The sequence below is a fragment of the Chanodichthys erythropterus genome, chromosome 16 (genome assembly GCF_024489055.1).
Source record: "Chanodichthys erythropterus isolate Z2021 chromosome 16, ASM2448905v1, whole genome shotgun sequence".
In the NCBI taxonomy this organism is placed as follows: Eukaryota; Metazoa; Chordata; class Actinopteri; order Cypriniformes; family Xenocyprididae; genus Chanodichthys; species Chanodichthys erythropterus.
This window is the reverse complement of record NC_090236.1, coordinates 4,553,616-4,581,614: the sequence shown is the minus strand read 5'-3', so window position 1 is coordinate 4,581,614 and position 27,999 is coordinate 4,553,616. Positions and strand designations below refer to the sequence as shown.

General features: G+C 37.2%; 1 protein-coding gene across 2 annotated transcripts; it reads left to right on the top strand.

Moving 5' to 3' along the window:
* Positions 1 to 2: 2 nt before the first annotated feature.
* Positions 3 to 27,919, top strand: kif5ba (kinesin family member 5B, a). 2 transcript variants are annotated; one of them, XM_067362463.1, is made up of 26 exons: positions 3 to 332; positions 11,787 to 11,874; positions 11,965 to 12,038; positions 12,831 to 12,935; positions 13,052 to 13,100; positions 13,831 to 13,886; positions 14,349 to 14,436; positions 14,631 to 14,755; positions 14,835 to 14,939; positions 16,553 to 16,698; positions 16,844 to 16,992; positions 17,290 to 17,498; positions 18,986 to 19,054; positions 19,156 to 19,362; positions 19,448 to 19,591; positions 21,442 to 21,627; positions 21,766 to 21,883; positions 21,994 to 22,049; positions 22,132 to 22,241; positions 22,826 to 22,927; positions 23,170 to 23,230; positions 23,338 to 23,409; positions 23,586 to 23,690; positions 23,899 to 24,115; positions 24,262 to 24,394; positions 26,336 to 27,919. In XM_067362463.1, exons 1-26 carry the CDS (start codon positions 207 to 209, stop codon positions 26,337 to 26,339), a joined length of 2,904 nt encoding a protein of 967 aa, XP_067218564.1. In that variant the 5' UTR covers positions 3 to 206; the 3' UTR covers positions 26,340 to 27,919. The 2 variants fall into 2 exon arrangements, with proteins under 2 accessions (XP_067218564.1, XP_067218563.1); XM_067362462.1 differs by having other exon boundaries at positions 4 to 332; positions 21,439 to 21,627.
* The last annotated feature ends 80 nt before the right edge of the window (positions 27,920 to 27,999 follow it).

The following is a 27,999-nucleotide window of genomic DNA, read 5'->3' as shown; positions in this document are numbered from 1 at the left end:
ACGGGCGTGATGTGACGTCACCGACCGGAGGCCGGGTGATCCTCCAACGCGGCGCTTTCTGTTCAGACAGTCACACGGGCCAGGAATCAACAACCCAGGCAGGAATTTTAGAGCGAGGCGGTGTCCCCACCCCTCTGTCCGTGTCTGCATCCGTCTGTGTGCGTGTGTTCTGGCCGGTGCTCTTGTAATTCGGTAACCGGGGGAAGATGGCGGACCCGGCGGAGTGCACCATTAAAGTCATGTGCCGTTTCAGGCCGTTGAACAGCTCGGAGGTGACAAGAGGGGACAAATACATCGCGAAATTTCAGGGAGAGGACAGCGTCGTGATCGGGGTGAGTGTTATTTTGGTACAGGGTTATTATTTTTATAGTTTATCTTTCGGCTGGATTCGCGCGAGCGGCTAATGCTAATGACCGCAGCCCAGTACAACCAGAATTTGTCACAACCTGTAAATCTGAATAATTGACACCAACACCAGCCACTGCCTCCGGTCCGGTGCTGCCCGAAACCGACGGTTTAATTCAAACATAAGTGTTAATTTAGTTCATTTCTGTGTCGTTTCCTCATTCGCTTCATGCTAACCGTGTTAGCCACTCCTGTATGTTACATTCAACGCGGAAACACAGACAGTTTTACGCTTTTAGAAAAGCATAAACTTATTTTATTTATTTATTCAGTTTATGATACGGATTGGTTGCACATCGTAGGTTTTGATCATAATTTTAAACCTCTAATTGTATGGCTGGGTGTAGATATTTGTTGCATGAGCAGGAAACTGTTCATATTTGTGTGTTTAAATAATGAGAATTTATATCAGAAACGTTGATTTTTCAAATATTTTTAATATAAGAACCACCAAATATGATCCCATTGCCAATGTCTCCCTCCCTAAAAATGTCTAAAGGCATTATAAATCAATATATTGTCATTCATAAACACTGTCTTGGGAAACATTTTCTTTTAGTAGATACTTTTTTTCCTACATAATATTGAGAAAACATTTTTTGGTTAAATTTAGGAAAAAAAAAAAAATTCTAAAATATTCCACACCCCCTTTTACGGCCCATGGAGGTTTGAGGACCCCAATTTGAAATCCCCTGCTCTATATAAAATCAGCAGTCCCATATATGCACATATAGTTACATATATGCATCTAAATGACAGGTGAAATTGGACATAAGGTTGTTCATTGGGTGAAATGAGAATAAAGGCTCAGTTGACTGTCATTTTTAACATACCTATTAACATATAACTTTAAAGGGTTTCTGTTGAACCAAAGACCTAAATCGAGACATCCCTTTTTAAAGGAACACTCCACTTTTTTGAAAATGGGCTCATTTTCAACTCTCCTAAGAGTTAAACAGTTGCGTTTTACCGTTTTCAAATCCATTCAGCCGATCTCCGGGTCTGGCCTGATCACTTTTATCGTAGCTTAGCATAGTTCATTGAATCTGATTAGACCGTTAGCATCTCACTCAAAAATGACCAAAGAGTTTCGATATTTTTCCTAACTTGACTCTTCTGTAGTTATATTGTGTACTAAGACTGACGGAAAATGAAGTTGCGTTTTCTAGGCTGATATGGCTAGGAACTATACTCTCATTCCAGTGTAATAATCAAGGACCTTTGCTGATGTACCATGGGTGCAGCAGGTGCAATGATATTACGCAGCATTTCTCACAAATGTCTCCATGGTTGCAACGCACGCTCCCTGTGCAAACGTTAACCCAGGCGCTGCGTAATATGATTGCACCTGCTGCACCCATGGTACGGCAGCAAAGTTCTTTGATTATTACATTTTCCTTTGGTCTTAGTACACAATGTAACTACAGAAGAGTCAAGTTTTAAATAGGAAAAATTTCTCTTTGGTCATTTTTGAGCAAGATGCTAAGGGTCTAATCAGATTCAATGAACTATGCTAAGCTATGTTAAAAGTGGTACCGCCAGACCCAGAGATCGCCTGAATGGATTCGAAAAATTGTAAAATCAACTGTTTAACTCCAAGGGAGTTGGAAAATGAGCCAATTTTCAAAAAAAAGTGTTCCTTTTAAAGGACCAGTAGAAATGTTCCTGGTACGATCCGTATGTGCAGTGAGAAACATGATTGCACTAGGATTTACTTGTATTCATGGGTGGGGAATTGATTAATAATTGTCACTGTGCTTTGATTATCTTTAAACCCAGTTCAAACACGACAGACTATATCTGTCATAAACTCTGAAGCTTTTGTTTTCATGACTAAGCTATAACATGACAAATTACATTTGAAAGCAAACATGCTATGTGGCAAGCTGTCTCAATCATATGGATGACCACTATCCCTTTTAAATCTAAATAATAATGATTTCAGTTTTACTTGTACATCCGGTTCAATTTCACACATCTTTTGTGATAATATGGTGGATCGAGAATTTGTGTCTGGTTACAGTGTGCACTTTCCAGAAAGACCGGCTTTGAAACGGATATGTTTGTTTTTGTTCAGTCCTCGCTCTCTTAATAGTCCTCTTCTATGTGTGTAAAGACAACTTGAGAGAATGCCCAGGAATTGGAGACTCCTTCAGGCTTATCCACAGTAATTTTAGTGAAAAGAGTGTGTGTTAGCACTAGAGGAAGGTGAGATAATGCTTTGGAAATAGAGAGCGCTCCACCCTGTGCAGCCCCTGGGACTGTGTGTGTGTGTGTGTGTGTGTGAGTAAGTGAGATGAGAAAGTAGTTGGGTAAGAAATTGCTCGATTAGAACTCTGGGAAATTCTCTTCTCACTGGAGACTGGCCTCAGTTCTGTATCAGGGTCAATGATGTGACGGGGTTTAATAATAGGCCTTAATAATAATAAAAAACAAGATATGACATCCAAAGTATGTAAGGTAGTACAACTAGATCTCTTTTATTGAATCCAAAAGATTTTAACTATATTTTGCTATATAAAGGTATTTAAAATATTTTGAGGTGTCAGAAGGTCATTCGGTTTAACCATCCGAAGGCCAATACAGCCATTTCAATTATGATTAAAAAATCTTAAAATGTAATAAATGTATATATTTTTTATTTTAACATGATTTTATAAAATCATATATAAACCATGCAAACTGGTATTAAAATTATGTGTAGAAGTCATTGCTTTGTTATGAGAAAGAATGTCTGAAAAAATGAATTAAGTCATGTAGTGAATATCGTGTGACATCATTCAGACACCTGCAAAGGACCACATGGTCATGAAAGAAAGTAAATAACTCTCTTTTAACTATTTGAAAAATTCATGTTTTCACTTGCTCATACGCATGTTCCGAAACATCAGGTCATTTGGTACAACCACTGTAAAACATGGAACATGATGTAATATTTTAAAAACTTAAAACTAAAGCTAAATATAAAATGTTTGATTGGCCTTAGCTAGCTAGATATCAGCCTGTTAGCATTGTTTGAAAATATCGTCATTTGGTATAACCAAAAATATCATCCGGTAAAACCGAAATATTGATTAAACCGAATGACTTTTTTGGTGACAAATTTTGTCTATCTTGTAAAAAAATGACAAAAGCAGTGTTAATTGATTATTAAAAACCACATAATCTCATTGTTAACATTTAATAAAACTTCAAAATGAATTATATCTCCATTTGTTTTTTTTTGTTTTTTTTACACTTTTAAAAATCTTATTTGTTAATGACCCATCAGCACTGTGTCTGGCCCCTATTGGCACTTTTCTACTTTATCAGTTTTCAAAACAAATATGAAAATAAATTTGCAACAGTATGTTTTTTTTATTAGAAGATAAAGCAACTTTTCATAAATACGGTAATTATAATATTATAGAATTGATTCATTTTGTTTATTATTATTATTATTATTATTATTATTAATGTTTAATTTTAGTTTTATTATTAATAATTATTACAGTGTCAAAGTCAGGAGTCATGACAATTTTTGTATACACACAAAAAATATTTTGTTATACACACAAAAAAAACAACAAATACATATGTGTAAAAAGTATTTTCAATTCTTGTCAAAAGATCAAGGCAAATTATTGTTAGTAGTATGTTTTAATTCTAATTATAAAATATAAAGATGTATATTACAATAAACTACAATTGTACTGTAAAATAAAAATAATAATATTGATATTTATTATAATGAAATGCATATCAGACTTACACTGACTACAGTTATTTATTAGGGCCCAAGCGAAAATTCGCGCAGGGCCCTCTTGTTCTTCTAAGGATTATTAGGGCCCAAGCGAAAATTCGCGCAGGGCCCTCTTGTTCTTCTAAGGATTATTATTATTTTTTAGGGCCCAAGCGAAAATTCGCGCAGGGCCCTCTTGTTCTTCTAAGGATTATTATTATTTTTTTTTTTATTTATTTATTTATTTATTTTTTTTTTTTTCCGTCTTCCGGGGCTTTTTGGGGGCCTTAACATGCTCAAAAACTCTTGAAAATTGGCACACACATTGGAATCCGCGGCCATTAGGACGCCGGAGAGGCTGGTACCCGGGCGTGGCAGGGGGGCTCGACAGCGCCCCCTTGAAAAAAGTCTGAAAATTTGGTCCATATATTAAACATGCTTGCACGTATTAGTATGAAACTCGGTACACATATAGACCTCATCGGGCCGAACAACTTTCGCGCTCTAAGTTAATCGCCACGCCAACAGGAAGTCAGCTATTAAGGGTTGTTTGAAAAACGCATGCTCTGGAATTTGATATACTCCTCCTAGACGATTAATCCGATCGCCACCAAACTCGGTCAGCATGAAGTCAAGACACTGATGATTAAAAATTGCCAGGGGATTTTTGATATCTCGAACGGTTTGGCCGTGGCGAGGCAACGAATTTATGGCGAGAAAAAGGAAACAGGAAATGTGTTATAACGTCTTAATACATATATTGATCTTTATGAAACTTCACGAGTGTGTTCGTTATAGGAGTCTGATCACATGGATGTGACTATTGTGAGTCAAAGTTATAGCGCCACCAACTGGCAGCAGGAAGTGTATCACTTTTTGAAATGTTTTGAGATCACCCTCTTATTTTTACCTGATTTGCTTCAAACTTCATCAGTGTAATGTCAATACACAGCAGATGTAGACCTATGACAGGATTTTTGATATTTGAAATATTGTTGCCATGGCAACAGGTCAAACTGTAATAATATTCTTGAGTGTTTTTGAGGCTCTTAACATGCTTCAAATTGCATGAAACTCGACACACACATCAATATTGTCAACCAGTAGACATGGACAAAGCCATAGAAATGGGCGTGGTGGAGGGGCTCAGTAGCGCCACCTTTTGACAAAAGTGGGGGGGTTAGTTTTTCCTACAGTCACCAAACTCGGTACACATATTATTCTCATCAAGCCGGACAATTTTCTAATTTACATTCATTAGCTTCGACCAACAGGAAGTCAGCTATTTTGGTTTGAATGTTAATTTTTTGAAAAAACAGGCTATGAATTTTATACTACTACTCCTACAGGGTTTATCCAATTTACACCAAGCTTTTTTTAACTTGTTGCGAACACATTGAAGTTGTTTAATTGCAAACGGATTTTGGATATCTCAAACGGTTTGGCCGTGGCGAAGCAACGAATTTATGGCGAGAAAAGGGAAACAGGAAATGTGTTATAACTTCTGCATACATTGATTGATGTTTATGAAACTTCAGGAGTGTGTTGGTTGTAGTAGTCTGATCACATGGATGTAACTATTGTGAGTCAAAGTTATAGCGCCACCAAATGGCAGCAAGAAGTGTATCACTTTTAAAATGCTTTGAGATCACCCTCTTATTTTTACCTGATTTGCTTCAAACTTCATCAGTGTAATGTCAATACACAGCAGATGTAGACCTATGACAGGATTTTTGATATTTGAAATATTGTTGCCATGCCAACAGGTCAAACTGTAATAATATTCTTGAGTGTTTTTTGAGGCTCTTAACATGCTTCAAATTGCATGAAACTCGACACACACATCAATATTGTCAACCAGTAGACATGGACAAAGCCATAGAAATGGGCGTGGTGGAGGGGCTCAGTAGCGCCACCTTTTGACAAAAGTGGGGGGTTAGTTTTTCCTACAGTCACCAAACTCGGTACATATATTATTCTCATCAAGCCGGACAATTTTCTAATTTACATTCATTAGCTCCGACCAACAGGAAGTCAGCTATTTTGGTTTGAATGTTAATTTTTTGAAAAAACAGGCTATGAATTTTATACTACTACTCCTACAGGGTTTATCCAATTTACACCAAGCTTTTTTTAACTTGTTGCTAACACATTGAAGTTGTTTAATTGCAAACGGATTTTGGATATCTCAAACGGTTTGGCCGTGGCGAGGCAACGAATTTATGGCAAGAAAAGGGAAACAAAGTGTTATAACTTCTGCATACATTAATTGATTTTGATGAAACTTTGGCTTAGTCTTCGTTGTACAAGGCTGATCGCATGGATTTGACTATTGTGATTCAAAGTCATAGCGCCACCAACTGGAAGCAGAAAATGTGTCACTTTCAGCATACATTGAGATCACCCTCTTATTTTTACCTGATTTGCTTCAAAATTCATCAGAATAATGTTAAAACTTGGCACATGTAATCCTTTGAAAATGGGCAGGGAGGAGGGGCTCTATAACGGCACCTTGTAGTGCAGTAAATGTGGAGTGAATTTGACATAGTCCTTTGATGTTTAACCGTTTTAAGTGCCTATTGCCCGCTGTGCACAGTTGCCCTGAAGCCACCGGGGTGGCGGTGCCACCGGGCTTGGGCCCGCCATCGCTGCTCGCAGCTATATTTTTTTTTTTTTTTTTTTTTTTTTTCGTCTTCCGGGGCTTTTTGGGGCCTTAACATGCTCAAAAACTCTTGAAAATTGGCACACACATTGGAATCCGCGGCCATTAGGACGCCGGAGAGGCTGGTACCCGGGCGTGGCAGGGGGGCTCGACAGCGCCCCCCTTGAAAAAAGTCTGAAAATTTGGTCCATATATTAAACATGCTTGCACGTATTAGTATGAAACTCGGTACACATATAGACCTCATCGGGCCGAACAACTTTCGCGCTCTAAGTTAATCGCCACGCCAACAGGAAGTCAGCTATTAAGGGTTGTTTGAAAAACGCATGCTCTGGAATTTGATATACTCCTCCTAGACGATTAATCCGATCGCCACCAAACTCGGTCAGCATGAAGTCAAGACACTGATGATTAAAAATTGCCAGGGGATTTTTGATATCTCGAACGGTTTGGCCGTGGCGAGGCAACGAATTTATGGCGAGAAAAAGGAAACAGGAAATGTGTTATAACGTCTTAATACATATATTGATCTTTATGAAACTTCACGAGTGTGTTCGTTATAGGTGTCTGATCACATGGATGTGACTATTGTGAGTCAAAGTTATAGCGCCACCAACTGGCAGCAGGAAGTGTATCACTTTTTGAAATGTTTTGAGATCACCCTCTTATTTTTACCTGATTTGCTTCAAACTTCATCAGTGTAATGTCAATACACAGCAGATGTAGACCTATGACAGGATTTTTGATATTTGAAATATTGTTGCCATGGCAACAGGTCAAACTGTAATAATATTCTTGAGTGTTTTTGAGGCTCTTAACATGCTTCAAATTGCATGAAACTCGACACACACATCAATATTGTCAACCAGTAGACATGGACAAAGCCATAGAAATGGGCGTGGTGGAGGGGCTCAGTAGCGCCACCTTTTGACAAAAGTGGGGGGGTTAGTTTTTCCTACAGTCACCAAACTCGGTACACATATTATTCTCATCAAGCCGGACAATTTTCTAATTTACATTCATTAGCTCCGACCAACAGGAAGTCAGCTATTTTGGTTTGAATGTTAATTTTTTGAAAAAACAGGCTATGAATTTTATACTACTACTCCTACAGGGTTTATACAATTTACACCAAGCTTTTTTTAACTTGTTGCGAACACATTGAAGTTGTTTAATTGCAAAAGGATTTTGGATATCTCAAACGGTTTGGCCGTGGCGAGGCAACGAATTTATGGCGAGAAAAGGGAAACAGGAAATGTGTTATAACTTCTGCATACATTGATTGATGTTTATGAAACTTCAGGAGTGTGTTGGTTGTAGTAGTCTGATCACATGGATGTAACTATTGTGAGTCAAAGTTATAGCGCCACCAAATGGCAGCAAGAAGTGTATCACTTTTAAAATGCTTTGAGATCACCCTCTTATTTTTACCTGATTTGCTTCAAACTTCATCAGTGTAATGTCAATACACAGCAGATGTAGACCTATGACAGGATTTTTGATATTTGAAATATTGTTGCCATGGCAACAGGTCAAACTGTAATAATATTCTTGAGTGTTTTTGAGGCTCTTAACATGCTTCAAATTGCATGAAACTCGACACACACATCAATATTGTCAACCAGTAGACATGGACAAAGCCATAGAAATGGGCGTGGTGGAGGGCTCAGTAGCGCCACCTTTTGACAAAAGTGGGGGGGTTAGTTTTTCCTACAGTCACCAAACTCGGTACACATATTATTCTCATCAAGCCGGACAATTTTCTAATTTACATTCATTAGCTCCGACCAACAGGAAGTCAGCTATTTTGGTTTGAATGTTAATTTTTTTAAAAAACAGGCTATGAATTTTATACTACTACTCCTACAGGGTTTATCCAATTTACACCAAGCTTTTTTTAACTTGTTGATAACACATTGAAGTTGTTTAATTGCAAACGGATTTTGGATATCTCAAACGGTTTGGCCGTGGCGAGGCAACGAATTTATGGCAAGAAAAGGGAAACAAAGTGTTATAACTTCTGCATACATTAATTGATTTTGATGAAACTTTGGCTTAGTCTTCGTTGTACAAGGCTGATCACATGGATTTGACTATTGTGATTCAAAGTCATAGCGCCACCAACTGGAAGCAGAAAATGTGTCACTTTCAGCATACATTGAGATCACCCTCTTATTTTTACCTGATTTGCTTCAAAATTCATCAGAATAATGTTAAAATTTGGCACATGTAATCCTTTGAAAATGGGCAGGGAGGAGGGGCTCTATAACGGCACCTTGTAGTACAGTAAATGTGGAGTGAATTTGACATAGTCCTTTGATGTTTAACCGTTTTAAGTGCCTATTGCCCGCTGTGCACAGTTGCCCTGAAGCCACCGGGGTGGCGGTGCCACCGGGCTTGGGCCCGCCATCGCTGCTCGCAGCTATATTTTAAATTGCAGCTTTTGATTTGATAATTACACTATGCTATATCGCGATTATCATGCTGCGGACTAATTAAGAAAAAAGTACATTCAATATAATTATTAGCTTTTTATCAACCCCCTGCAGTTCCCTTACAAACAATTGTTTGGTAAACCATGGTGTACAGGAACATGTATTAGTTAAACATGCTTTTACTGGCAGTCACAACTAAGTCTTCCACCTCTGGCGTTAGATGCACCTTTGCGATATTTAAAATCTGCATATTTTAACTGGCTTGAGACTTGCGGCTACATCAAAAGCATTTTACAGACTGTAAACCGTGGCCTGCTTATGAAAGGCTGTTAAACATTTTATTTCCCCTGTCATTCCCTCTAGACTTTGGACATCTTAAGACAGTCATTCACCCTGATATTTCAAATGAGTCAGTCTTTTTGTCATGCATTGCCATGTTGATTGATAATAACAATGTTGAATTTTGTAGTCTTAAATTTATTTACCAAAATTTTGCATCTGGTTTAGGGCAGGCTTAATTTTGTTTTCATCAACTCATCGAGAGAAAAAAAAGAAAAAAGAAAAAGAAAAGGGAGATTAAATTAATCAGCAATAAACTGATAATTAAACAATTAGGTAGGTGGCTACTTGTCACAATAAAGATATGGGATCCAATCCTTCAGATGCAATAATAGTGCAACATTTGACATTGCTCTGACTGCATAAAAACAAGGTAGCACAATAGTCAAAGATTAAACTTTATAGATCAGGTGAGAGAATTCATGTAAATTGTTGTCATAGTGGCAGTCTGTACAGTATGATAGCTGGAAGGGTGTGGTAGTTTGTGTAGTTTGTTCCATTACCGGTCCTGGCCTGCTCTTTTTGTCCCTCGGGGTCTTAAGTTTGTACTTTTGTGATGAAGTTTGTTTATGTGTGTCTAAATTTACCAGAAATATCTGAAACTGTTTTATGTTATAAAAGCCTTAATTGACTTCCCCTCAAGCCCAAACTCCATAGAAGAGCTTGTAGTTTGGAGCCAAAGAGTTGGCAATCTTTCTTAGTCACTTTGCACTTTAGCAGAAGCTGAATCTGCAGTCTTTGTGTTGGCAGTCCAGAGCTTTAACCATTAGGCTACCGTTGCCACAATTGGATAGTATCTGTGTTTTGTTAAAGGGTGTTCACCCTCTGTGTTTTTGAATGCATTTTTTTTAACAATTTCCCCCCAGTTGTAAAAAATAATAAATATATTCTTTGTTCAGCCACTTAAGTTGTTATCAACTTCCCTTTTAATGGCAAAAACTAATGCTATCATGTTAGTTGCAGTAGGATTTGCTTTAAGTTGTAGGTTGTGATCAGGAATTTGTTTGTTGGCGTGTGGTTTTTGCTGCCTGCTGATGTAATCATCACTGGCACAATATACGCATGTGTTTATGCTGAGAATTGTCAAAATTGTCAATGTAAGTTCATGGAGTAGCACAAAACACAAAGGTTAATGAGTATGCTTATGGCACAGAACTTGAAGCCAGTAAATGAATAGTTTTATCACCTGATTAGTACCACGTTCCTTTGAGACGTCTGGTACAGCCGCATATGTTATTTACATTAAAGGTTTAGTTCACCCAAAAATGACTATTCTGTCATTAATTACTCACCCTTATGTCGTTCTAAATCTGTAAGACTTTCATTCATCTTCAGAAAACAAATGAAGATCTTTTTGATGAAATCTGAGCACTTTCTGTCCCTCCATAGACAGCTACGCAACTAAAACTTTGGCGTTTCAAAAGGTTCATAAAGAGATTGTAAAACTAGGCTAATCCATATAAATTGAGAGGTTTAGTTAGAATTTTCTGAAGAGACCGATCGCTTTATATGATGAACAGATATAACTAACGCTTTTATTCACATATAAACATTAATCAGCGAACATGAACAGAAGCATGAACCAAACCTGCTTGATGCGCAAGAACAAACCTCTTGTGGAAGCTCAAACATGCTGCATAACACATGAGAATGAACCTCATAAGTTCTTGCACGTTAAGCAAGCATGCTTGTGCTTCCGTTTACCACAACTGATGTGTGATTTGATGAATGTTTATATGTGAATAAAAGCCTAAATTCAATCTGTTCATCATATAAAGTAATTGTGTCTCTTCAGAAAATTTGGACTAAACTGCTTAATTCAAATGGATTATTTATGATCTCTTTATTAACTTTTTGAAGCATTAAAGTGGTAAAAAATTGCATGGACTGTCAATGGAACAGAAAGCTCTTGACATGTTGGAATGACATGAGGGTGAGTAATTGATGACAGAATTTTCATTTTTGTGTGAACTAACCCTTTAATGCTGTTTTTAATTAATCGTACAATTAAATATTTTATTAGAAAAGCCATATTTTTTGGGCTATATGTTTTTTCATTCCTTTGTTTCTCAGCTGATCAATTCAAGCAGTAAACATTTTTGTTTTGTGTCAGTTTTACTGTCAGTTTTGTGACAGTAAACATGTTTTCAATGGTCTAATGGTACTTGGTCCTAATTTTTTCTAAATGCATTTAATTTTATATTTCTTCTTCTCATCTCTACAGGGTAAGCCGTATGTTTTTGACAGAGTTTTCCAGTCCAACACGACTCAGGAGCAAGTGTACACAGCCTGCGCTCAACAAATTGTCAAAGGTAAAAGCAAAATGTCCCTTGATAGACGTTTTGAATCAAAGCAAAAGCAAGAACATGCAGTGAGGTTTAATCATGAATGTATTCCCACAGATGTACTTGGTGGATATAATGGAACTATTTTCGCCTATGGTCAGACGTCATCAGGCAAAACGCACACAATGGAGGTGAGCGAGAAATGTGGAAATATTTCAGCTGCGGTGTAAATGAAAAATCACTTTCACATACTTGTATATTATTTTTCCTCATATCTTATCTGTGGAACATCTTTTAGGTTCATGGTCAAATGCACTTTTATGTTTAGGCTTGTTTGATAGCAGTGAAGTGATTCATAATCAGGTTCAGTTTATTTATATGGCATTTTGCATAATACAAATTGCTTCAAAGCTGCTTTACAGTGAAAATCAATGTAAGTGAAAACCATCAACCTGATGGAGGCTTAAGGTGTTCAGTATATACTATACCGTTATAAAAAGGCTTGTACAATTTTTTTTAAATAGATATTCTTCACGGATTGATTAAAAATGACAGTAATTACTTTTGTGATCTCACAAAAGATTTCCATTTTAACTAAATGCTGTTCTTCAAACTTTGTTTATAAAAGCAAGCATTTAGAATGATTTATGAAGGATCATGTAATAGTGAAGGCTGGAGTAATGACTGCTAAAAATTCAGCTTTGCCATTACAACAAAAAATAAAAAATAGAAAACAACTGCAATAATATTTCACAATTGTTCTTTTTTTCTCTCTATTTTTGATAATATAAATGCAGACTTGGTGAACATAAGACTTTTCTTTCAAAAACAAAAAGAAATCTTGCTGAACCCAAACTTTTAGAACAGAATTATATATTTGAACAAAATAGTGGAGCAAACGGGCTGTTTTAGACAAGTAGTGTTATGAAGAAAAGCTTATTTTATTATATTTTTATGACTGATGTATTGTGGTTGTTCTCTAGGGAAATCTTCATGACACAGATGCAATGGGAATTATTCCCAGAATAGTTCAAGACATCTTTAACTACATTTACTCTATGGATGAAAATCTGGAGTTCCACATTAAAGTAAGTTATTACCTTCACACAATCTTTCATTTAGTCTTCTTTCTCATTCATTGAATGCTTGTTACATCATTTCAAGTTGTATCTGTTCTCTTGATGGTATGCTTTTACTTTGGCAGGTGTCATATTTTGAGATTTATCTGGATAAGATTCGGGACCTATTGGATGGTGAGTGTGGAAGTGAAGTAATTTTCTTGATAATTTACTCACCCCTATCATGTCATCCAAGATGTCCGTGTCCTTCTTTCCTCAGTTGAAAAGAAATTAAGGTTTTTGATGAAAACATTCCAGGATTATTGTACTTATAGTGGACTTCAAAAAGCTTACACTGTATGTCCTACGCCTTCCCTATTCTACTTAAGGAAAAAGTTTGTTCCGTAAGTAGAATAGGGAAGGCGTAGGACATACAGTGTAAGCTTTTTGAAGAATATGAAAATGCGGTTTTGGCGAAATCACTTAGAAGAAGATCATTTGTTTATATAATGCATATACATTTACATGGCCGATCGTTTCACTAGATAAGACCCTTATTCCTCGTCTGGCATCGCTTAAAGCCCTTTGAAGCTGCACTGAAACTGTAATTTTGACCTTCAACCGTTTAGAGGCCATTGAAGTCCACTATAAGGAGAATAATCCTGGAATGTTTTCATCAAAAACCTTAATTTCTTTTCAACCGAAGAAAGAAAGACATGGACATATTGGATGACATGGGGGTGAGTAAATTCAGGAAAATTTTATTTGAAAGTGAACTAATCCTTTAAGCCTCACATCTGCCAGCCACTTGATCTAAACATAATTAGAAATGCTTGAAAGATTATCTAAAATTCGAAAGTAGGATAATTATAAAGCTGCTTTCATTGTGCCATAATACATTTCTTTCTCTCTTTTTGTCTTGTAGTTTCAAAGACTAATTTATCTGTACATGAAGACAAAAACAGGGTTCCATATGTCAAGGTGAGTTGCTGAAACCTGGTACCAGTGTCCCGTTTAATGGGCGATATATCGCATGCCATTGTCACGCGCATTTCGTCAGTAAAGCCGGTTCCCTGATTACAGCTAAATCGCCATCACCTGCTTTCAAATGGAGCAGCATTTAATAGACAGAGCCGTAGTTCATTGATAAGCCACGCAATATTGCGTTTATTATCGAAGGCGATTCATCTGCGATAATGAACGCAATATTGCGTGGCTTATCAGTGAACTACGGCTCTGTCTATTAAAAGCCGCTCCATTTGAAAGCAGGTGATGGCGATTTAGCGGTAATCAGGGAACCGCCTTTACTGACGAAATGCATGTGACAATCGCATGCGATATATAGCCCAGCCCTAGTTTAAGTATTAACACAAAGTGGTAAATACTACTGATCTTTAGAGAATATAAGTTGTTTGTAATAATTGTGTGTCTTCCTCGTTTTAGGGTTGCACTGAGCGATTTGTTTGCAGTCCAGATGAAGTGATGGACACTATTGACGAGGGCAAATCCAACAGACATGTAGCTGTGACAAGTATGAATAAACAGACACAAAACAAAGAATATATTCAATAAAGAGAATAAAATACAAGTATCCTTCCATGAACAAGACACTAAACTGTTACAGAAACTGTAACATCTGTTTCCTACTCTTGACCATTTAAGCTTTTAAACAGACAGTGTTATGTGTGATTTTTAGTTGTAATAATTTCTCTGTCTGTGTCTCAGACATGAATGAGCACAGCTCCAGGAGTCACAGTATCTTCCTGATCAATGTGAAGCAGGAGAACACACAGACAGAACAAAAGCTCAGTGGGAAACTCTACCTGGTCGACTTGGCAGGCAGTGAGAAGGTGGGTGTGTGTTAAACTTTAGTCTTGTAGTTCAGTAAAACATGAGCTGAGTGTGTTGAACTCTCGCCCTCTCTCACAGGTCAGTAAAACAGGAGCTGAAGGCGCTGTACTGGATGAAGCCAAAAACATCAACAAGTCTCTGTCGTCTCTAGGCAACGTGATATCAGCCTTAGCCGAGGGCTCGGTGAGTCACATACTTCCGCACACATTCTCACAGGCTTTAGATCAGTTCTGTACACTGTTGTTGTTTCTAGTGTTTGGCTTTTGTAGCAGTGAATCTGAGTTCAGAGATTCAATTCAGTTTTCTGATCTTTATCAGTATGGCCAAGGGAAAGGCCAATGCAAAAAAAAATAATATTAAGTAATACAAAATAATGTCATCATTAATTTTATTTGGGGTGTTGTGTAGTTCTCACATTGCTCTGTAGGGATTGTCCTTGTTACTACCTAAGTCAACGTTTTTGATAAAATCATCCTTGAAGTGACCACTAATTTATTTTAACAAATCCAATAAAGAATTCAAGAACAAATAAAACATAAAGAATGCCACCGAATGTGAAGATTTGTTGTGAAGGAGACCAGACCAGACTGGAAACATACTGTTCCTCACGTGATGGGCAGCACAGCTGTACAGTGCTGTTGGTACACAGCAGTCCTTGTGTTCTCTTCATGGGCTGGACAGTTTAAAGCTGTCAAGCTCAGGACCAGCTGATTGAGCAAACTCTTAATTCTTGGTATTGCAAGGCCTTATTTTAGTCTGGACAATATTGGAGAAGCTACACTCAAGCTGTAGTTGATGCACCCAGCTACAAATAATTAATTGTAGTTAAACTACAGTCAGTCTGTCCTTTTGACAATGCTTACTACAAGCATTAATGCCGGACAACTACAAGCAATTAATGCCGGATTCAGACTACACAATATTTTTTGTCTGTTATGATCAGATTGTGATTTATTTATTTATTTATTTATTTTAAATCCTAAATTCTTGTGCCGTGTACAAGAAACATGTAAGACTTCCCAACCAATCATTGCTTGCCGTCTTTAATGGTGTGCGTGATATCATCAAGAAGGCGGAACAGGCGACTGACTTCTGGAAACAAGAGCGTAAACAAACAAAGGCTACCAAAGCGTCAGGTTCCATCATAGCATAATTTCAATTAGCAGCACCAATACCATTGTTTCTTTCGTTTCACTATGTTTGAAAGCTGTGTATGGCTTCTGTGCTCCTATTGGTCAATGTCAGAGATGTGATGGAACCTGTCGTGTAGAACCAAAAAAAAATGTCAGGATGACATAAAGCGCCACAGATGTGGCATCAGTTGTCGCCCACTATGACGCAACGCACCATACGAGACACAATGACCAAGTCTTTCGTCCTAACGCACGTTGTCATTTGCGAATCATAATGACTTTATACATCAAACAGATCTTGCCAATATCGGGCTAATATCATGTAGTTTGAACCCGGCATAACCAAAATTTGCTTGCTACATTGAAGCTACTTAAAAAGCAATGCATTTTACCTGTTATAAACAGAACATTTATTATCATAAACACAATCTGATATCAATTCGGATGGCAGAATCAATCTGGAACATACATTTACACTTAAATACATATTATACACATTGTAATATTAAACATTTTAATTTATATAAGTTGATCAAAAATAGTCATTTAAACAATTTCTCTATAACAATAAAGAGTGCAATTTTGCAAATTGTCCTCTGGGAATGCCTTTGAGCAAAGTCTGTTGAATTAAATCCATCCTGAATCTCTTTGTTTCTTTTTCAGACATACGTTCCATACAGGGACAGTAAAATGACAAGGATCTTGCAGGATTCTCTGGGTGGGAACTGCAGGACCACTATCGTCATCTGCTGTTCTCCTTCCGCATACAATGAGGCTGAGACCAAATCCACTCTTATGTTTGGACAGAGGTGAGGAGATGCATTCATACTTGTTCAACTTTATCACTTTGTCTTTTCTCACCAATAAAGTTGTCACTGCTCTCACTTGTTTATGCATTTATGCAAGAATAAATACCAGAGCTTTACAGTTGTGATTGTGTTTGTGTGTTTGCAGAGCCAAGACTATTAAGAACACAGTGTGTTTGAATGTGGAGCTGACAGCAGAGCAATGGAAGAAGAAATATGAGAGAGAGAAAGAACGGAACAAGAGCCTCCGAAACACCATCACATGGCTGGAGAATGAACTTAACCGCTGGAGAAATGGTGAGATGGCCATTTGTTGTTTTTTTTATTATTATTTTACATTTGTGAATTTACATTTTACATTTACATTTGTTATTTCTTGTTTCTTGTTTATTATGCAGTGACATTCAGTCTAAAACCACTTGTGAAATGCTTCTGTTTGGCATTTTTGAATCTTAAATGATTGATATGATTCATTGTACATCATAACTTTTCATTAACATTTTTTTTAACTGTCTTAAAATATTATATTTAGGTTTAAACTTTTGAAAGTGCACATCTGCATTTCTTTGAACGTTTTCTCTGTATTTCCTGCAGGTGAAACGGTACCTGCAGAGGAACAGTACGATAAGGAGAAAGTTAATGCTGAGGTGTTGGCACTGGATAACACAATTAATAACGATAAATTTGCATCCACACCAAGCATGCCACCTGTTCCAGGGATGCTCGGGACCCGACTCACCGATGCTGAGAAGGAGAAATGTGAGGTTGAACTCACCAAACTGTATGAGCAGCTTGACGACAAGGTACAGACATACATATAACATAAAAATGAAACCAATTTTTATCACATTTCTAATGATTGTAATAAGAGGTTGCTATCACACTAACACTTTTGGTGCGCACACTTTTGGTGCAATTGACACTGACATCAGAGTTTGATTCACTTGAATGATATGAACGCTGTTTTCCTAACCCAGGTGAGCACACGTGAAATGAGTCTGCCTAAAAAGGGTAGTCTGGGGTGTACAGTTCATGTGAACTCTGGTGCCGTTTGCTGCTAATATGAATGCTATTGTACTAAATCACGGAAGTAAACTGCTACTGTTGAAGTATGATTCGATAAAACTGTGTGTTCTCAGTTCTCACTCACTTTCCAGACATGCATACTGCAAGCAGAGAAGAATGTATTACTCATTTTTGTTCACCTTCAGCAGAAATGGTCTTCCATGTTCTTTAGAATGTTTGCAGTACATTTGCGTCAGATAGACACAAGTGCCATTATGTGCTGATGTTTTGAAAACAAAATGTTCAAAAACCAAAATATAAAACTGTGGTGAGCAAAACTATGCATTTTGCTTTGATGCATTTTGAACAAAGGCTATGTTCACGCTGTCAGTCCAAATCCAAATATTTGTGTATCCAATTGGAATCTGATCTAAATTATTGCCTGTCCACCCGGAGTATCGCAACTGTTCTTATCAGATTTGTGTTCCAACATTTGTGAGCATCTTCATTGGTTTCTACGGCAATGACGTTGCGTTGGTGGGCATATGCCAAAAACAACAGCAACAACAGCGATTTGGAGGGGCTTGTTGCAATACAGCCAGGATGTTCTGTCTTATTTACAATATGACAATATGTAGCGGCCACACTGGACTACTGGCTTCTGGCATGCGTGGCTTTATTCCATGCCGTCATCTCCGCCGGCCTGAAAACATGACTCCATTTATAGGCTATTGTAATTTTCTGCTCGAATGGCATTTGCAAAAACAACAACTTTATTTCTGCTGCAACTTTCAGTATATTTCCATTACATGTTTACTTTTTAAATGGTGTGAGAGTTACATAAACCACACACAATCTGATCCGAGTGGTCAGACTGAAACGGATTTCCAGAAAAACAATTTGAAAAGGATTTCAAACCACATATGACTTTTTTTTTTTATAAATCTGATTGGATTTCAATTGGATATGCACAAAAGATGGATTTGGGTGGACATTCTGAACGAGGTTAAACACACTGTGTTTTGGACCCAAATAATATGTGAACGCAATTGAACCGGAAAAAAGGGTTAGCAATCGATTCAGATCAGGCAATCAAACCTAGTGTGAAAGCATCCTGAATCTACAAAATTTCTTTAAAACCGTTATAGGCACTATTCATAGTTAAAGATAGTTAAACCATAGCCAGTTATCATGAAGAAGATGTTTGACTTTCCTTATCACAATCACATTCAACTTGAATGAGAGCTTGTTTTTTTCCTGAGTGTACCATCTCATCTCTCTCCAGGATGAAGAGATTAATCAGCAGTCTCAGCTGGTGGAGAAGCTCAAGCAGCAGATGCTGGACCAAGAGGAGGTTAGTGAGCTCTCATGTGCACATATGAAACTGTTGCAAATGACTATCCGTAGGTAAACACTGTATGTTCATGCTCATATGTTTTTTCACGTGCGTTGCAGCTGCTGGCCTCGTCACGGCGAGACCATGATAACCTGCAGGCGGAGCTGACTCGTCTGCAGATGGAGAACGATGCGTCTAAAGAGGAGGTGAAGGAGGTGCTGCAGGCCCTAGAGGAGCTTGCTGTCAATTATGATCAGAAGAGTCAGGAGGTTGAGGACAAAACCAAGGAGTTTGAAGCGCTCAGTGAGGAACTTAGTCAGAAATCTGTAAGTGCCAGAAGGGCTAATTATATATCAGTCTTTTGCTTGCAATGAATGACACTAAACTTGACTTTAAAACACTCTGTCTCAGAGCACCCTGGCATCTATAGACTCAGAACTGCAGAAACTGAAGGAAATGGCAAATCACCAGAAGAAGAGGGTAACTGAGATGATGTCGTCACTGCTCAAAGATTTGACTGAGATTGGCATTGCTGTGGGCAACAATGACATCAAGGTAAATGACAAACATAAATGTTTTTTTTTTTTAAGGTAAAGGTGAAGTGTGTAAGATCTGCCAAAGTAGAATCGCTAGACAAAATTTTAAACACTCCCCCATCTGCTATTGGTCAGAAAGACCGATAGACCCATCCAAAACTCAAAGCAGTGGTTGAACCAATGTTGCTGTGTTTTTAATGCTTAAACAGAAATCATATAAAGTGTCTTTTTTATTAGGCTATATTAAAGGTTCCTAATTATGTTTTGGAGGTCTCCTACAATATGTTTACATGCATCCAAAGTCATGTAACTGGAATTACTACCAACTTGTTTAAGGCAGTTCATAATCGATTCTTTCTTTTGGGAGACAATAACTCTATTTATTGTGCACTTATTTTTACTACTTACATTCACAAACATCTATATTGCACACTAAATCAGTGGTCTTCACTATTTTTTTCATGAGAGCCACACTGATAGAACAAAGTCAATAGGAGAGCCACTTTTGCCATGAAGTATCAAAAGTTACATCCAGTACATGAAAAAATACTATAGTAATTTATATAGTAAATTCTATAGTGTTTTTGAATCATACTATAGTAAATTGTAGTATACTGTACATATAGTATTTACAACAATGCTACAGCATACTGTAGTATTAACTATAGTGAACTGATAAACTGTAATAAACTAATAAATACTGTAGTATACTTTAGTTTTTTCTACAGTAAACTGTAGTGTATTGTAGTATAATATAGTACCCTATAGTTGTAGAAAACTTGGTACAGTATTGAGTAAAGTCATTTGTTTATATTACTATAGTTGTTATATTACCACGAAACCTATAGAATTACTACAACAAATAATTCAAGTACTTTACTATAGTATGGTTCAAAAACACTATAGTATTTATAAATGACTATAGAATTTTGTCATGTTCATAAATAGAAAATCTGCTTATCAATCTGTCATCCCTAAACATACAATATGCAATGCAATAAATACAAAAGGCGGGGGGAAAAAATTCATTATCATTTACCAGAAAAATTTGTTATTGAGACGAGATGATTTCCCTTAATGACAAAAAAGCAAGATTACCTTAATGCTGGGATGAGAGGAAGCATGCATTTCCTTGACTTTTTATATGTTGTATTTGTAGATTGTTGTTAGCAATCCTTGTGAGGTATGCAAGATGGTCATTAATGAGGCAGTTTCTCCGTTTCCTCTTTATAGTGTTCATGGTTGAGATTTTTTCGGTTTCTAGAGTCGTAAAGTGAGCAGGATGTGTTAAAATGTAGCGCATGGATTCGGTAGGCATGTATTCATGATACTAAGCAGGCAGCTGGTCTCGGAGGGTGTGTCGAGCCCTCCCTAGCTCTTCAGCGCCTTGCAAATTTCCTTCGTAAATCTGTGTTGGAAAATGGAACTGCAGCACGCTCTCATAGAGAGCACATTTTCACATATTATTTATGTGAAAAAAAATTAATCTTGGCGAGCTGCAGGTGGCTCTTAAGCTGCGCAATGAGTAACACTGCACTACATGATAGATAATATCTGAAAAAGAATAATAAGGTCACTTTAATGGTTCCACCACAGTATTTACACTTTTTGGGTTAACTTATGAATGGCTTATTATTGTATTGTAACCAGGTATCTGTATTTATGAAGTGCCTATCCAAATATTTTGTCATGTTTATAGATTTTAACAAAGAATTATATACTTCACCTTTTAATAGCTTATTTTTTTAGCACTTTTAGTAGCTTTATAATTAACTAAATTCAACTATAATTAGTTGATTTTTGGACTAAACTGAACTTTAAACAGTCAAAGCAGAACAATATTGAGGAATCTTTCTGTCTTTACAGCAGCATGAAGGCAGTGGTCTTATAGATGAAGAGTTCACTGTAGCCAGACTCTATATCAGTAAGATGAAGTCAGAAGTCAAATCAATGGTCAAACGTTGCAAGCAGTTGGAAAACACACAGTCTGAGAGCAACAAGAAGGTGGATGAAACGGAAAAGGAGCTTGCGGCATGCCAGTTACGCATCTCTCAGGTACGGTTTCACACTCCTCTGCTGGGTACTGCCTACTAAAAACTCACTTATTTCTTATATTTGCACTATAATCTACTAAACAATAAAGATATGAAGAAATAAACACTTTATATTAACAAATAGATGTTTGTTTTGCAGCACGAGGCGAAAATTAAATCTCTGACAGAGTATCTGCAGAACGTAGAGCAGAAGAAGAGACAGCTGGAAGAGAATGTGGACTCCCTTAATGAGGAGCTGGTCAAAATCAGTGCACAGGGTATACAAAGACTTATACAGATAATGATTATGCATATAAATGTGCTTTTCAAAACTGGCTGTAATTTTCTGTGCTTCTAATGTTTTGTGATTGTGTCTTTGTGGCAACAGAAAAAGTCCATGCAATGGAGAAAGAGAGTGAGATTCAGAGTGCCAATGAGGTGAAGGTAAGAAATGCACACATACAAATGGGCTTGTTTAGTTTGGATTTTTATTTTTATTTTAATATGAGTGTTTTTGTGTGTTTAGGAGGCGGTTGAGAAGCAGATCCAGAGTCACCGGGAGGCCCATCAGAAACAGATCAGCAGCCTGAGAGACGAGTTGGAAACCAAAGAGAAACTCATCACTGATCTACAAGAGTACGATGCACACAATTCAGTCAAAATAAAGCAATTTAAGTTCAAAATTAAACTTTTAAAGTGCATGTAAATATACTCACTGATATCCAGATTTATGATACCGTCAGAACTAATCTATAGCATCACATCAAAGTTAAAGGGTTACTTCACCCAAAAATGAAATTCTGTCATTAATTACTCACCCTCATGTTATTCCATGCCTGTAAGACCTTCGTTCATCTTCAGAAAACAAAATTAAGTTATTTTTGATCAAATCCGATGGCTCCGTAAGGCCTGCATAGCCAGTAATAACACTTTTTTCAATGCCCAGAAAGGTACTGAAAACATTTTTAAAACAGTTCATGTGACTACAGTGGTTCAACTTTAATATTATAAAGCGACGAGAATACTTTTTGTGCACCAAAAATAACAAAATAGCGACTTTATTCGACAATATCTAGTGATGGGTGATTTCAAAACGCTTTGGAAAACCACTAGCCACAGTGGCTGGTGAGCAAAAAAATTAATGTCAAAGTCAAAAAGTTAATGTCAAGCCCTGATAATAATACAGCAGTAGCTAATAAATTCTCTTTCCCTCTCTCTAGTCTGAATCAGAAGATCATGCTGGAACAGGAGCGTTTGAGGGTGGAACATGAAAAACTCAAATCCACTGACCAGGAGAAGAGCCGCAAACTACATGAGCTCACGTATGTAACGCACAGTCAGTTCTGTTCATCTTCCTCGTTGTAGAGGTTGAGCTGATAAAACCTTGTATATGAGCCAAATTTCTCGTTTCTGTTGTACATCTGAAGAGCTAAGCCGGAATATTGCACAAAGCATAAATACACTTGCGGTGTGTATTTATATTAAGTGTATATTAAATTAGAGGTGTGCATGAATTGCATGTCTTTATTGATCAGCTGTTTTAATGGTTTTGTGTGCATTACAGTTTGATGCAGGACCGCAGGGAACAGGCCAGACAGGATCTGAAAGGCTTGGAGGAGACTGTGGTGAGTACTATTCCACATTTCAGCTCTAGAGGGAGAAAACAGAAGACTGTTTTAATTACATCATGTAGTATGTACATTTAAATATTGCTGTTTTTCACCTATTTAAGGCCAAGGAGCTGCAGACTCTCCACAACCTCAGGAAATTGTTTGTTCAAGATCTGGCTACTCGTGTTAAAAAGGTGGGAGTGGATCTGTCATCCTTTAGTTTTCATGTCTGCTGTGTGTATCTTTTTGAAAGTTAACTTAATTCTGCCATTTAGGGTCGATTGTAAATCCATATATTGAGTTTTCTACTAAGCAGTTGACTTGGACTTGGTGGCTGTTTAATAGAAGGGTTTTTGTTTATTGTGTGTAGAGTGCAGAAATGGACTCTGATGAAACTGGTGGCAGTGCTGCTCAGAAGCAGAAGATCTCTTTCCTGGAGAACAATCTAGAGCAACTCACTAAGGTCCACAAACAGGTAAATCCAAACCAGAAAGTTCCCCTTAATATGATTCTCACGGGTTGAAATGTATAAACTCTTACTTAAAGATTTCCTTTTTTTTTTTTTTATATAAATATAATTATCTTACTCTATATATAGTCAACTGTGCTTTTAAAACAACTTACATAATTTACTAAAGATGACAAAGAATGACAAAGAAATGTTGTCTGTCTTTATTCTTTAGCTGGTGCGTGATAATGCTGACCTGCGTTGTGAGCTTCCTAAACTGGAGAAGCGTCTGCGGGCGACAGCAGAGCGTGTGAAGGCTCTGGAGTCGGCACTCAAAGAGGCCAAAGAGAACGCAGCCCGTGACCGCAAGCGCTACCAACAGGAGGTGGACCGCATTAAAGAGGCTGTGAGAGCCAAAAACATGGCCCGTAGAGGACACTCCGCACAGATAGGTGACTGCACGCTTAAACACACAATTTACCTTAATAATAAAATTAATGTCTGGTGTCTATAATTTGGGCTTATAAAAATAAAAAAAGTTAATTTTAGTAACTGTGATGTTTTGTTTCACGATTTGCCCTCTATTCTTTGGTTGTAGCTAAACCCATCAGGCCTGGACAGCAACCTGTAGCTTCTCCCACACACCCCAACGTGCTACGTGGAGGGGGTGGTGTCCTCTACCAGAACAGCCAACCTATGCCTATCAGAGGGGGCGCTAAACAAGAGAAGAGGTTCGTACAGTTTTTAAGAGATTCTGTAGCTTTTGTTTGTAGGAAGACCATAATGGCAGCACATTTGCATTTTATTTGATGCTTTTCTGACCCACCTCTATTGTAACAGGCAGGTTTTGAAACATATTTTGACAGTTTAATTCACTTAAGAATAATGTCTAACAATAATTAATAAATAAAACAATAGATTATTTATTATATAAATATAATTACAATAATAACTATATTTATTAATAATAATTTTGTGATGATGTTATCCTGCCACAGCCAGTGATGTTAATGGTTCCTGGTTCAAAACCAGCAGATTTGATTTGGTTATTAGCCAAATATTCCACCTAGAGAACACTCCAGATAAAGGCCAGAACACACCAAGCCGACGGTCAGCCGTCGGGCAGTTTTTGTTTGTCGGCCGAATAAGTTTTCCCAGTGTGTTCCGCACTGTTGGCTGAAGTTGGTCCTCGTCGGCATTTTTTTGGCCGATTCGAAATGTTGAATCGGCGTTGGAGCACGTTGGTCCGTCGGGCATTCTGATCATTCTGATTGGCCGTTCAGCTACTGCCACCTGCTGGCATGGAAAGACATTTCAACTTGCGCAGACGCAGAATGACGTGCTACTTGACTGTCGGGTGTCGAGCGTCGGCTCGGTGTGTCAGGACAACTTTGGACAAAGAAGCTGTCGACATGAGCCAACCCCGCAGTCTGCTTTCGTCATCACTAGTTTGTCTGCATCGGCTTGGTGTGTTCCGGCCTTAATGAGTATTGAAAAATAAAAAAAAATAAAAAAATTAATTCTACAGTTTTTCCACTTTTACTTTTGCCAATACACTAAAATACCATATTCGAGTAATATAATTTTTACAGCATTTAATTAATGTTTGTTAATGTTTGTTGATAACACTATAGTTTTTCATGTTTGTTTTACAGTGCATTTACTAATGTTGAAGGTACACTATGTTAGGGCTGCAACGATTAATCGTTTGCAAAATAAAAGTCTGTGTTTACGTAATATATATGTATGTGTTCTGTGTATAATAATTATGTATATATAAATACACACACATACAGGTATAAAGTTTATAAATATATGCATGTATTATAAATATATATATTTATATATATTTTATATTACATATAAACATAAATATTTTATATATAAATATAACATTTTTCTTAAATATATACATGAATGTGTGTGTATTTATATATAAATAATTATTATACACAGAACACACACATATATATTACGTAAACACAGACTTTTATTTTGCAAACGATTAATCGCGATTAATCGTTGCAGCCCTACACTATGTAACTTGTCAGACTTTGATGTTGATTTTTAAATATGTTATTTAATTGTGAGTTTGGCAAGCAGTTTTTGAGATTTCAAGATTCCCCCATTCAGGTAGATAGAATTTGGTCAAATATGGCCACAAAGTGAACAGACTTTCCTTGAATGAGACTTTGGCCAAGCCAATGTTGGTTCTTGTTTTATTACAAGCTCTGTAGCATTCTCTTTTCCCCAGCAGACTCCCTTTTTTTGTATTTAAACATGTGATTCCCCAGAGGTTGGAGAGTTAGCACATTCCATGTGAACCTCTCACAACTAACAAATCTATACACTCCCACACCATACATGGATCAAAGTAGTCAGAGCAACGTTTCTCTATTTACGGATATGATAAGAAATTGTATGCAAATTCCCTTGAAAACCGTCCTAAAAATATAAACCATAGTGAATCAGGTTAAGACAAAAACGTGTTAGAAGAAGGATTGATGACGCATTTAAATTTTGTTAATTTTGAAGTAAAAGTTGCATAGGGTACCTTTTAACACTAAAATAAAGTACAGTTTGGATGGCCTCATAGGCACAGAGGGATTTTGGAGTATAAAAAAATATTTCATCCAGCTTTCTCACTGCCTTCTTTTCTTGTCTCTTTTTAGCTGAAGATGAGTTTTTTTTCCCTCACTACCGAAGCTGCGAGAATGCAAGAAGTCTTCATGGAAATGTCATTCCATTAACATAATCCCTCCTGCAGGTGCACATGGGAGGACATCCCAATCGAAATTCATGGCTGTACAGTTCCACTCCCCATTGTTGTTGTTTTTTTCGACTCCAAAGCAAATTATTTTATAAATATTGCACTCACACATGCACCAAACATGATATAAAAAAGGAAATCAAGAAATAAACGTAAGCAAAGTGAACAATTGACCACGACCCAGAAGCCTGTGCTATCAGCTGTAATCTGTCCAAACATCCGCAGGCCTCAGCTGCTCTCTGCACACCTGTAACCTCTGTTAAAACTACTGCCTGATAACTGCGAAAGCCCTCGCTCCTGGCTTCACTTTATACGGGTCAAGCGTCTACTGCAGCAAGCTTGAATAGAAAAATACCCGAATAGAGAATATGCAAGCGTGCTCGTCAGCAGATCACCTGTATCACTACAAACTCAGATATTCCTGTGTGAAAGTACTCTGAACAGATTCAGATCTGAAAAAGCATGGTTTTTACTTTCTGTAGTAACTAATGGTTCTAAAGGGGAAGGTGGAGAGGATTGTAGACTTACACAGCAGGCTAATGCTGTAAGCATCTCAATTTAAACATGCGGTTGCAAAGGCAAATGTTTGCTTTTGGTGTTGTTTTTTAACAAAACAAATGAAGGTTGTCCTGTCCTACTTTTCCCACGTATGGAAATTCTTATTTGAATAGTTATTAATGTCTATATTTAAGATTACTCTGTGTATTATTATTATTATTCATACTTTTTCTGCCTGTATCCTCAATACATAACTATGTATTTTAATGTTTTGGATTTGAATGTTGTGGTCAGTTAATGTCTGTAAAAGTCCTCATGAGACATCATTGCTTGTTTGCTCTGCCACTGTTACTGATCAACCAATCAGTTTAGCAGAATGATGGTATGGGCTTGCTTGTTTCAAACCTTAACTTGTATCTACAAGAGGACATTGCAGAAATGGGTTGCTTGCTTTGAACTCTATCTCCTTATAAGGATGTGGAAGGAATTTGGATCATCATTCAAGCTAGCCTTAAATGTTTTTGTTTAGACTTTACACTCCTGATATTGTAAAAAGAAAGCTTATGAATTGTGGATTACAGGACATGACAACCTTCAGTATCATTATTGCTTTCTGGGTGTTTTATACCTGTAAGCGACGTCACAAGGACCATTAAGAGCGCAGTTGTGTTATTAGCCCTAAATTCTCCCCTTTTCAGTGCATGAAGGATAATTAATTGATGTTCATGGGGAATGCCACACATTTAATGAAAACTTTAAATAAATAGCTAATTTTTTATTACTGTGTAATAGTAACTCCATGACTGATTGACAGAGAGTTCCACCAATGGACAAAGGCACTGGATCATTCCAACAGTACAAGGTGTTTTTGGAAGATTCTGGTTGAAGGGGAAAGCATGAGAGGGGATGAAATTACTGATGACACTTTTTTTTCTGGATGGACTGCATGACATGTATGTGTGATTAAATCAATATTCTGAAAAATTAACTTCCTTTCTCCTTTTTTGTTACCTGTGACTTGATGTGTTATTAAAGGGATCGTTCACCCAAAAATGAAAATCGTCATCA

Coding starts and splice junctions, on each gene's coding strand:
- kif5ba (XM_067362462.1), top strand. CDS start 207: ATGGCGGACCCGGCGGAGTGCACCATTAAAGTCATGTGCCGTTTCAGG. Junction 11,875..11,964: donor CGCTCAACAAATTGTCAAAG/GTAAAAGCAAAA, acceptor GTATTCCCACAG/ATGTACTTGGTGGATATAAT. Junction 14,940..16,552: donor CAGCCTTAGCCGAGGGCTCG/GTGAGTCACATA, acceptor TTTCTTTTTCAG/ACATACGTTCCATACAGGGA.